Here is a 12,844-nt window from a genome sequence, read left to right on the forward strand (position 1 = left end):
TACTACAATTCTATAATTTACGCAAACGAAAAATATCCTATTCAACGTAATTTAGTTCAAAGCCTAAAAAAAATCTTTTATAGATTTGCTTTCTGTTAATGCGCATGCCTGATCGGCGTTCACTCTTACCATGCAATTATGGTATAATTGAGGATATCACTGTTTTTATCATTGAATTGATTAACATATCGTATTCTTTTTCAATGCTGATCCCATTCCACAATCATAAATACCCAAGCGTCACAGATTAAACTGGTGATGCTTATATTTGTTAAATATGTATACTTTGCCCAATCGAGCTTTTAAGTTTAGAAAACCGCATATCCCGAACGCACGGATAACAGGTATAGCGTATCTCGGGGAATACATAAAATGGTTATCCTAAGTGCCACAAATCCACTAAACGACCACTAAACGGCTTCTAAACGACTCAAGCTTTCTGCCTAAACGGAATATAGAAAGACTTCGTTTAGCAGACGGCAAACGACTCATGCATTCTAAAAATAGCAAAAAAAAAGCTGGTGGCGCTCTGTTGGTGGGATACCCCAACCAGTTGAGCTTCATCGCTTGGAGGAGAGCTTTCTCATTTCCTCTGTACTGTTGTATGGTTTCGCATTGAAGTTATGCATCGCTAGAACTAGAACGGCGATACGATGATTTAAATATTTAACTCCCAATGAAACCACCAGCGCTGAAGTAAGTGAGATTTGAGTAATGGTCGTCGGTGTTGATACCCATGCCATCTGACTGACCACACGATCAATTTAACTGATTTTTGCTCAGAAAGTTAGAAGGCTTTATAGGTCATGATAAGATGAAACTTGTCGAAACACATTGAAAGAAAAGGACAGCAATACAATGATGAGTTGTAATACGCCATCTATTGAGCAAACCAATGAAGCTAGGGAGATTTCGGTTTTTTCTATGGATATTCGATTTTCCAGTCGTTTAAGCTTAATCTGTGGCATTTGGGTTTTAATATTTGTGAGGAGAGGAAAAAAATATGAAAAATTATTTTTTATATATTAGTTTTCACCGCATAAATTGTCTCGCCTTCGCTATCTAGCATAAATCAATTTCGGAAATTGCATGACCTAGTTACGTCTACTTATGAAGCATACGTTACACCACTAGACAATGTATTTGTCTTAGTTATTTCACTTTTTATTCATTAGATGAAGAGCATTCCCCATCCATTTCCTGGAAGTTTACAACATCTCTTACTTGTAGGACGGTTACGGTGGTGTTTTGATCGTCAAATTTGCACGTGACGGTATGATCTCCCAATTGAAACGTGTATATTTGCGATCCATACTTCGTGCGTAAATAAACAGAACGTGGATCGGCCTTTAGTACATCTACAATGGAATTCTGCAATGAAATGAAATAATAAACAATTAATTCAAGTATAGCATGGTACAGGCGTCCCCCGAGTTACGAAGATTTGCAGATATGACGATTTTGATTTTTGACTGTTAAAAACTATCATTTAGAAGTTTTTTTTTTTTTAATTTCTTATTGATAACCCTTATATACACATTTAAAAATATTTTTCATTTGCCGAATCTTGAATATTTATATCGCGTAAACAACCTTTGGAGTACAATACATTATCGAACATCGTTTTAAATTAAAAAAAAACGTTATCCTAGATTTTGACTCTTTGACATCGGTTATGAACTTTATGTTAACAGATATTCGACTTACAACTTTTTCGACTTACGCTTTGTTTTGTGAAATTTTTTCGGTCTCAAATACAGTCGTATCTCGGGGGACGCCTGTATAGATCAATTGTTTCACCGCTGTACTTACCTTTTCTATTTGAAGCTCTTGAAGTTGGGATTCTGCATTTGCATTGAACATTACGTTTAAGCTCGAACTGTTCAGAACCCAATTAGGTACGGATACGTTAGGCAACGGTTGCCCATTTGAGGTGGCCGAATTCCTGTCTAACAGGGTTGTTTCCTCACCATCCGGTGCTTCGCGTGAGTTTAAAAACTCGGCCTCTTTTAGGTTCACCGGAACATCATACTGTGGGATGTACGGTTTGATGTCTAGAACGGGAGTACCATCAACCTGCGTAGCAAATGGAATATCATTGGTATGGATTCTAAAAGGAGATCTAGAATGTCTATCTTACCATGTCTGTACCGAGAAAGTACACTTTGGAATCTTCAACCCGATCCAGTTGCACCAGCGATAATCCAATCGGACATGGACGATGGGGCGATCTCGTACTAAACACTCCAACACGTTCGCCACCTAGTCGTGGGGGAGCTACTTTCGCTTTCGCATGGTTAGGATTGCGGTGAAAGTAGTAAATGATCCACAGGTGCGAAAAGTTCTCCAGCCCGTCAAGCGAGTGGCCGGGATTGTTAAATGTTTTGGGTGATATATCTATCCTGCTCAGCAAAGCCGTTGCCAGACTGGCCTGCCGTGGTACAGCCCGCTTTTCATTGAACACCGTTTTAATTACACCTATTGGCTTGAATGTGCACACATCGGCATCGTCCTCATTAGTTGCGCCTTCCTGCAGAGAGAAAACAAGCGTTAGAAGGATGCCTTTTATTCCATCGCGACATAGTTACCATTTCTTGGCGCTGTCCATTTTGTTGCTGTTTTTCCCGGCACCCATCGCACCGATAATCATTCAAAATTTTCATAACATTCTGAATCTCTTTCGTGTGCATGTGCTGCAGGTTGGAAAGTTGCTGCCTGAAGCGAGACAAAAATTATTATCTGTATGTTCTGTTTTATTTTTACCAGTGGGTCTGTACCTTAAGTTTTTGATTTCACTTCTAGCAGTTGCCAGCTGTGCTTTTAGAAATTCTATTTCTGAATCACACATTTTCGATGCAAAACTTATCACAAAATAGCTACGAGAAAAGAAGTAAACAAATCAACAATTCGGTTTGACAGCCCACAAGAAAGATTCCCAGTGCAAAAAGTCATGCTCGCTTACTTATGCCCGATGAAAAATTTATGCGTATGGATTTGCAAGAGCGGTTAGGCTGGATACTAGTTCAAACGCGCCGTTAAATATAATGCGATATTTGAAATAGTTTCGGCCGGTATTGTAGACTCTGAAGAAATTTAGCAGGATATATTTTTCACATGTGATATTTGAGCATATAAATTACATGTGGTAGATAATTTCTAGTCGCAATACCAACCCTTATTGTAAAATATATTTTCCCTTGAGTGATATTTGTCTGTACCTGCTGTACCCATCAGTTATGATGTTGACCTCACGCATGATTTTAAATCGTTCACAGAAAAACTGCAGCAGTGGCCTAAAAATTGATGATGAAAAGATTCATCCTAATCATAATTGTCCAGATGAATAAAGTCCTTATCACATTGAGGAAAACAAACACATGAAACAGATTTGGAAGTGTTGTCGTAGAACAGCTTCTTCGATATAAAATTATTACTTTAAACAGAAAAATATGTTTTATATAAAATTCCGTTCCATTATTCCAAGCATGTTATTACACGCTGTTAAATTAAGGTTAACTACAAATAGATTTCAAAATTATTCCTGTTTTGTAATATGCCCTACAGTGGAATTCATTCATTCAAACCATGACCATTACTTGATTAATTGGCACACAATTGTATGCCACAACAAGAACAAAAATCATTTCGCACTTATTTTTAAGTCTGTGTATCTACATCATGGAAAAAAATCATTCAAAATGAAACACCAGGTTACACGATACATGCTATTTGAAAGTGTCCCAATTCTTAACATATCAATGCTAAAGGTACTAGTAAATTTCAATGCCACCAGGGTGCGATATCAGATCGTATTTCTTCGGCGTGATTTCACAGTGATACCGGAGTCATCTGACAAGACTAACACCTCATCACCTCAATATTCCAAACCATCAAGATCACTCCCATACTCAATGACAATTCTCACATATTTCTTATTCAGAAAACATTTTTAACACTTCAAACTACGGTTTCATTTTCCGGTGTAGGGGAAAGTAGATAAGGACGAACACTGCGGGTAAGATGAACACTTCTCATGAATGAATGAAAAAGGTAATTTTCGAAAAAAAAATCAACAATGCAGTATCCGAACTTAAAGTAAAAAAACACATTTGAGAACAATTTTGGCATAAAATATGCTAAATTGGTTAAATTCACGAACAAAACAAATTTTCAATCGTGCACGCCCTTGAGGATCTAATTTGATTACGGATCTTAAGCTCTGTAGCTTGTATTGTTTATGTTTTCGGAAGTTTTATTACTTGAGTAAATTATCGTGATTATAAAGAAAAAAAAACTGGCGAAAGAACGAGGATGAAAGCAATAAAAATTCTTTTTTTTCTGGTTTAAACATCCTGACATAAAATCGGGAAAAACGGACAATCTGTCGAAGGGAAAGATTAACACCGAATTTGTTGATTTATTTTAATTCTTGTATCAATTGGTGATGAATAGATTTCTTCAAATGCCTTATATAAGGGTATTTGGAAGATATGAAACATCCAGCAACTAGAGAAACCATTAAAATATGCGAGAAACGGCACACCAGTCAAAATAGCAACCATTCGTTATGCTATTACCCGCTCGACGCTGGCGAGGCACTTCACGAAATCCGTTGATATGACATCGTCGAAAAATAGATGAAAAATTTAATGGGATTACAAATATTAAATGTTGAATGTTGATATAGTGGAAAACATGGCTATACCTATTAACAAGACCCTCCAAAATGCTGGGGCCGTGGACTTTCCGAGGTGTAATTTTCTAAAGGGAAGGCATAGACTGTTGTTCTATAAGCTGGAGCGACGTCAACTGTTTGGGCCCGATGTTATGTACATCCCTAGATTTTTACCATTTACCTTAACGTGTCCATCTTTACCTACCTTCCCCTACGTGTACAAACAATCAATTCGACACTACGTTGTAAGTTAAGTTCTTTCAATTATATTACCTGAAATTGGAGCTTTAGTTCAAGGTTGTGAAAATGAAGCATACTGATAAATTTCTCATTTAATCGTTGGTTTTTTACGTTTTTTTTTAAATTTGCAGTCGATTTGCAAAATATCATTTTTCTCCGTGATAATTATTGCCAATTTTCATATGCTACATTTTCGCACAATCCGTATACTACCAACCGAAATATACCATAAATGATACCACGAAAGAGGGATGTAAATCGAACCGGCTCTAATTGATGTACGGTGTTGTGGTGCGCTAGGTTGAATTGAATTACCCGCTGTATTAACAACGGTGCTGCAAATGGCGAACGCACACAACCGCACACGCACACACAGGGCCGGAGTCATATGCAGCGATTCGATAAAGCTGGGATAAAATATGCAATACTCTCGCATGCAGGATAAACTGAACTGCTGCAGTCGATTATGTGCGATTACGGCATCAAGGCTGTCTGTTGGGCAGGAGGGTTTGGAATGCACCACTCGCTCGACCGAGGGTAATACACGAGTAATAAGGCTGTTTTTAGCACGGCACTGTGCCATTGGGAGTAAAAACCGCAGCACATTGCCATACTGATGTGTTTATTTAGATTCTTGTGTTGTGCTGCTGCTTCTTACAATAAATAGGTACGATAATACAGTGTTGTTGATAATACGTCACACAGCAGTTACGGCGGCTCTAGCCGAAGTAAGCAGAACTCAATCGCGTGTACTATAGCTGTAGCCGCATTAGCATAAGGTTGCGTTCGAAGCAAATGGTACCGAAAACATGCGTGCGTGGTGAAACATCGAAACATGTATCTCACGTGCACATCTCACCTCGATCCGATTGGGCTTGCAATATTGGGCGGGGGGACAACGGGGTGACAATATAGTCCTGTGCGAGGCAGCAGAGGACGTAGCGCCTTGTGATACGGATATTGTGGGTATGTACAGTACAAATAGTCGTCGCACGGGCGATAAACACGTAAAAGGGCTCATTTTACACATTAATCAGTGCTCGATCGGGCGGGCGGGGGAGGGGAGGAGTTCGGGTTGCTCTGCTGCTCCTCCGGGAGTCGTTGGTCGGTCGGTCGGGCGGTCGGGGGTCAGGCCGGCGGCCGGGGACCGGATCCACCAGTGCGGGGCCGTTGCAGAATTGTTCTCGTCGCTCGCCAGAACAGTCCGGTGCCGTGCTGTTATTTGCCCAGGCGGTAGGAATGCTTGTCACCGATCTGCTCCTTTGGCCACATACACTCACACCCAGCATCGATCTTGAAGCGAGACAGAGAGAAGGGAAGGCAAAGGCAATGTCAGTGGGATATGGGATTAGAAGTGAGATAAGCTAATTAAACCGCCTCCTACGGTGACCGTTTTTGCTGTCCGTTGGTGCGTCGGTCCACTCCCAAGCACGCTTACCTCCTTGAGAGCGACATGCTCCCAGCAATTGACGGCTTTGGTGTCCGGCCCTGTCACCTTGCGGCGTGTGATGTAGATCTTTTGACGTATCTGGGTGCAGGAAAGGCCGGTCTCGGTGCACTGCAAGCATGGGAATGTTCGAAATCAATCATACACGCACATGCAGGGGCGAGCAGTTCGGGCGGGTGGGCCTGAAATCCCAATTTCGGGCAGCATCGCCAGCTAATTACCTTATTCTGGTAGGTGTTGTACGAGCTAAGGCATGACTCGGTGACATAGTGATTAGGGCGATACTCGTACCCATCGGTACCGTTGCCGACGTACACGATGTTCAGCAGCACCTCGCAGACGGGCTGGCGAGAGTGGGACCGTTTGACCACGATCGGTTGTCCGGCTTCCGCATCCACGTCCTGCTGGTCGCCGTACTCGCCATACTCCGGGCCTCCGTCGTTCGGCGGCGCCCGGTTCCACTTCATCAGCGGGGCCCACACGTTCGGACCGCCGAAGAGATTGCGCAGCGGGTCGTCGTCCTTGTTGCCCATCACCAGGGCCATTGTGACAGCGACCGAAAATAGAAAAATCTAGACACAGGTCGATACAGGTCCAATGCGTCATCGGGGATGCATCAGGTTCGATGGGGATAGAGAGGGTAGAGAGGAGAGAGAGAAAAAAAGAGAACAGAACCGGAAAGAATGTGAATTAGAATCGGAAGCCCTATCAGGCATCATCTGAAGAGTGTGAAAGCAATGATTCATTCGGCGCCGTTTCAATGGAAGTCGTGCTTATCGGATTTGTCGGTATGTTAGTTTTTGCTCTTTACAAACCCCCGGCCGGGGTTGACGTAGCTGATGATGCTTCAGCTTTGATGACCGGAACCACCAGATGTTTCCCTTCGATGACCCGATTGCAGTAGGGCACACACACACGCACACAGGTCTACTAACCCTACTGCTGGTATGACGTAGTACATGCCGATTCGCCCGGCTAACCGGTGCCTCGATAAGATAGACAACGCTCAAGTACGTTTGGTAGCATTACGGCAGCCGTAGCACTACACAGGCGGATGAGTAGTTGTGCAATAATTGTTACGATTTAGTGTGCAACACCATTCCTGCGTGGCGTTTGCGCGGCCGTGCAAACTGTGACCAGCTGGTGCGCTGTTCCTGTTCCGTCAACATGCAGCCACGTCATCGCGAAGGACACGGCGTGCCAATTCCAGGAAGCATGTGTTCTCATGGAGCATACCGCTACATACCGCGTGTTGCGCTTCCCGGTTCTCCTCAATCACATCTGTTCCACCTGCACCCTCTTACGCTGCCCATTTCCCCCCTCCCTTAGGACCAGTCCGGACCATTCCCATTTCTGGTTTTGCGGTCGTTATCGCTGGGCGCTGAGTGTGTGTTACCTTTTAATTATGTTGACCTAACGCGCTTCGATCCGGCGCTTCCACCCATTAAGGCACACGGGCACGCTAGCGGGGAGCGGTGGTGGACGATAGCAGTGAACCTGGTGAAATGGCACTTTATTTGGTCTGTCAATAGAATGACAGATAGAGGAAGCGGAAAGCGAAACCGCTTACAATTTTCTCGCATCCAGCAGCGAGGTGTCGTCTATGGATCGCAACTACCGTGCGCGTCGTAATTGGTGCACCAACCAATTTTGACCCCAAACCTCCCCAATCCCCGTTGCCAGGGGGGAGGGGAGTATTTTATGTATTTCCACTATCACCGTTTGAACAGATCGTTTTTTTTCGGGGAGGGAAACATTCTTTGCAGTTCATTAAGAGAGCAATTTGGAACGCTCGTTGCTCGGACCCATTTCCACTTGACCGGAGCGATAAGATCGCTGCCGACTTGCCGTGGCACGGGCGCACAGAGCATTAATGGTGCTGTAATGAGGCTGATAGATAATTTGCACTCTGCCGATATCGGCCGTATTGCTGATCGTTAAATTTGGTGCCGAAAAACCAAATTTGCCAATCGAACACCACTCCTGGTGCCTATCGCAAGATCTATACCGACAAATGGGCACAAAATTGCATTCCAATTTCTATACCGCCTCCCCAAAGCGGATATGATTATTGCGATTGAGCGTGAAAAAGCGTTCGGTTCGACGTAGTGCTACTGCTACACTGTCACAGAATTATTTGCAAACAAACCGTTCACCAACCGTTGTGCGGCGGATGATTGTACGCACGTTTTCACTGAATGATTTATCCATTCTATGATGATGATGGCTTTGGTAGGGGCAGAAAGCTTTCGTGGCAAGTAGCGGTGATGCGGTGTATTATTCAACGCAAATAGACGACTACTACAAAGTGCAACCCGAATGGGGTGGATGGCTAATACATCGACTTATTGGTAATGCATCGGAATGATGAGGACAATCATCTGCCAACACGAGCTTGTGATGATTCAGCAATCAGTTTGTTAATATATCAATTGGAAAAGGAGCGAGCGGAAAGCTCATCTCCGTTCGGTTATCAGGGGGCACCATCTCGGGCTTGGTGTTGCATCCGAGCTCGTGAAGCCACTTTCAATTTACTTAGCCTCAGCTGGAGTGAATAAAAGTGGTATAATAAATCCATTACTTGCAATACATATTTATAAGGCTCTGTTGCAAACGTACTCACACATACACGAATGTCACATGCACATGCTCAAATCGAAGGGATTTGTGCCGGAGGACATTCGAATGTACGGGCGAATTTTAATCTTTACCAATGCTAAAGCCCTCTCCAGCATCGAACAAGAGTGTTGGTGGTGGTGGTGCATTCTCTGCGGTTGCATTTAACTTCACATCAGCTGGTACCATGAGCATAACGCTATTTATGCATGTACGCTTGGCTTGAAATTAAAATGTCAGGTCGCATATTTTGCGCACCTTCAAAGAATAATGGCGTTTGATGTCTGTGTGTGTGGGGAGTGAGAGTGCGTAATAAAACTTTTAATCAATACTTGATACGATCTGTTTAAAGTATCTGCCCTAATCCTTACAGTTGCATATGAATGAGGCTTTTTTCTACAGACGATCGTGTGAGACCTGGGAATGCGGGAAAAACTTTTACCCAATAGATTGTGCAAGTGTTACATCCTTCTAATAATGTCCGTAAAGTGCTTTCACCCAAACACTTCCCTTACACAATTTGGAGAATATAACAATTTGTTTTTAATTGAAAGATCCTGCATACGTTCTACGCTTTTGATTTATGATTTATTAAACTTGAGATGCAATTGAGGCCAACATGGCAATTTGGAATTATTCTATAATAAATAATCCTTGGAATAGAATTTAGTTATCTGACTACAGGTATTAACAATTCTAGCAAATATGTTTAATATGATAGAGATCCTGACAGTTCCTTTTCGTGGAAAGGTTTTGAAACTGAGCAACTGTGGAATATTTTACAGACAAAAAGTATGACATTTAAGTACAGTAAACAAACTCATCAGACACACTCACATCTTTTTAATATTTCTCCCCACAATGAGCACAAATGAATTGATTACAAATACCCTTTTAAACAAGTAAATTGTTACAAAACGAGCAAGATCATTTGCGTTTACAGTATTACATTTATGCTTCCTTATGTCATTGTTGACATGTACCAACAACATGTTTGGTAAAAAATTAACATTGCTTTACCCATGCAGTCGCTCATGGAGTTAAATTTCGCTACAAAAATCGATGAAAACATATATGTAGTGGTTGACTGTTTCGAACTGGTTGAAATTTTTGGGTACATAGGCTAAATAATGTATTTTAGATTGGAAACATGGAACATTGTATAAAGCCAATACAACAAAAACGATGCAAAATAATGAAACAAAACCAAACAATATAAAACACGAGACATGAAAAACTATTATGAACTGTCAGCAAAACATCAATGTATCAATAGTTAATGGATAGAATTTTTTTCCATTTTTAGTACAACATTTTTTGTTTTCCGTTTACTACTTGTAGTTTAATTTTGATACAAAATTTATTTTAAAAAAACCTTCCTATGCAACGAGTAACCCACTGGAACGAGTTTAACTCAGTATACAGTTTTTGCGTCACGTTACGAGCATCAGAGTCAAGTGATAAAAAAACATCAAATAAAATGAAGAACTACCTGATTGTGTAAACCAATTACGAGAATACGATAGAAATAATCGGAAATAATCAGAATTTGCTAGATGTAAATTAAGAAGTGAAATATCATCCATCAAAAATGAGAAACTCAACTGTCTTTTACGGATATTTTAATATTCGATTTCCTTGAGGTGAAATAGAACAAAATTGATTACTAGTTTGGGTGATATGTGTTTAAGAGGTGAAATATTCAAAATTAAGTGAATCCTTACAAACCATTTTTTAAACCTATGATACATACTTTATATCAATCAAATTTAAACATATTAAACCCTAACAAAACCATTGTACAATACGCCTATTCTGACAATTGCCACTGTTCCTGATTGCCATTAGTCATGCATCGCGGGTACCGCAGTTCGCAAATCAAACCATACCGTGCCCTGATTGTGCCACGGTTACACAAGTGACAATCGATTAAATGTGTTTCTTTGGCGCGTTTAAAAATCAATCACAAACTGCAACCAATGCCACACCGTTCCAGTTGTCGAGTAACGTGACCTGTTTCATATCACCATCGGTTTTGCATAAACGTTCTGCCCCCTGCTGCCAGCCCTGCTTTCGCCGGGGATTGGGCTTGCAATTTCAAACGGCATTTGAATTAGTTTCCAACATATTGAACAATGTGTGCAGCAAGCAAAACAACTACAGACAGCAGCTACAGCAACAAAACAAACTGCATCCAGAACGGTTTCACACCGGTGTCGATAACGAAATGGAGTGCGCGGGATAGAAACGTTTGAATAAATTGATCAATAAACGACGCTTTGCTAATTGTTATTTGTTTTCCACTGCACTTCCGCGGCTCTGGCTCATCCCGTCCAGACAGGCCACGGACTGACTGACGCAACGGGCACTTGTGCTGCACGAAGGTGAGCTCCACGAACAATTATACTGAGTGTAGGCAATGAGTATAATTTCATAAGGCTCGGCCAACCCATAAGGCTCATGCAGAAGCAGTACAATGTAGAACCGTTATTGCAATTTGCTTGCCACAGTTTGCACCGTGCACTTAACATGCTCCAAGCCTGATGGCTGTTTCTAGCGGTATGTTATGTTACTTTTACGCAGCAAAAGCAGCCTCACTGTAGCACTGTATGATTGCAAATTGAAACCTTTCTCCCGTGACACATCGTTACTGTTCCCACCTTTCCCAGCGCTTTGATGAACATTGGCGTCGGTGGGAAGCGATGTTGTGCTAAAATGAAATTAAAATTTCATCATTCTCCGAAGTTTGCCCCATCGGCAGTCACAATTGCTTGTGACCAAAGAGCGACTAAAGGGCTTGTATGTTTGTGTGTGTATGTTATTTTTCTTCCTTCCTGTTGGTTATTTCGTTTCATTGAAACTGATTTTCGCTTTCCCACCGATCAGCCGGATGATGGATTGTTTTACAGATTCCAACAGACGGTTGGTAAAAACGGGAAAAACAACAAAAAATGAAACTTTTACCACACTTACTAGCATTGCTATTTTATCCATTTTGAAGCTAAAGATGTCGGGACAGGATCACGCTGTGGCGTAACGTCACACCAAACTACACACACACACTCACGCACAGCAAAAGCGAACGATAAAATGAACAAAAAATCGCACAAGCACAAACACGCGGATCCGCTGTTTGATGCTGTATGATGCAGTTAAACGGCTTCGGAAGTTATTTGATAAATAATGAAACAAAACGACACATCGATCGTGTTGCACCGTCGCATGCACTAATCTAACACACTGAGGCACTAAAGCGTGCACTTCAAACGTCTTCGCTGACTGGAGCTGGCTGCCAGCCTGTTTAGACGATACCAAGCGACCGCTGGGTGGATGTTGAGCCACCACAAAACGAACTAAATCACTGGCCCGGTCGTTGCCGATGGTGCTAGCTTTTATAGTGCTTAGGAGTGTGTCTACTAGAAATACATAAAAATTACCGCGAAAAGCATGCTTATCAGTGCGGGGTTCGGTTGATATCTTTTTTCCCCCTTCTTTCTTTTGTTTGTAGCAACAGATAAGCGAAGGTAAAAGCAACCCAACGCCTCCCTTCGATCACAGCTGATGATGGCTAACGCCGCGGGCTAGGGCGCAAGCGCACAGGATTCCGCGCGGCGAAAGGCTGATCTTAAGCTCCCATTAAGAAATTGTTCTTCCCATTGCAAAAGCAATGACGCAAGGAGGGATTAACGGGGAAAGGAGTGAGACACTGCTGCACTTAGCGCCTAGCGAGGGCGAACAGGAGCCTGGTGGTCGCAGGCGGCCAGTGCTGGCGACGGTTGAGGCTGTGCTAATGAGTAGGATGAAATAAATCACTTTCGTTGCGAGAAAGTTGTTTTCGCTTGTCCATTCATAAAGAGCAGGGGCGC

General features: G+C 42.2%; 2 protein-coding genes across 2 annotated transcripts; both read right to left on the minus strand.

The window, feature by feature from the left end:
* Window positions 1-1,142: 1,142 nt before the first annotated feature.
* On the minus strand, window positions 1,143-2,937 carry LOC1274146 (tRNA (adenine(37)-N6)-methyltransferase). Its single transcript, XM_061642163.1, has 5 exons — window positions 2,778-2,937; window positions 2,589-2,715; window positions 2,141-2,530; window positions 1,813-2,076; window positions 1,143-1,371 (listed from the first exon to the last, which is right to left on the minus strand). Exons 1-5 carry the CDS (start codon window positions 2,846-2,848, stop codon window positions 1,165-1,167), a joined length of 1,059 nt encoding a protein of 352 aa, XP_061498147.1. The 5' UTR covers window positions 2,849-2,937; the 3' UTR covers window positions 1,143-1,164.
* A 2,583-nt stretch (window positions 2,938-5,520) lies between these two features.
* Window positions 5,521-12,346, minus strand: LOC4578492 (uncharacterized). The gene is made up of 4 exons (XM_001230904.2): window positions 11,952-12,346; window positions 6,584-6,934; window positions 6,354-6,473; window positions 5,521-6,208 (listed from the first exon to the last, which is right to left on the minus strand). Exons 1-4 carry the CDS (start codon window positions 11,970-11,972, stop codon window positions 6,134-6,136), a joined length of 567 nt encoding a protein of 188 aa, XP_001230905.2. The 5' UTR covers window positions 11,973-12,346; the 3' UTR covers window positions 5,521-6,133.
* Window positions 12,347-12,844: the final 498 nt, after the last annotated feature.

The sequence above is a fragment of the Anopheles gambiae genome, chromosome 2 (genome assembly GCF_943734735.2).
Source record: "Anopheles gambiae chromosome 2, idAnoGambNW_F1_1, whole genome shotgun sequence".
NCBI lineage: Eukaryota > Metazoa > Arthropoda > Insecta > Diptera > Culicidae > Anopheles > Anopheles gambiae.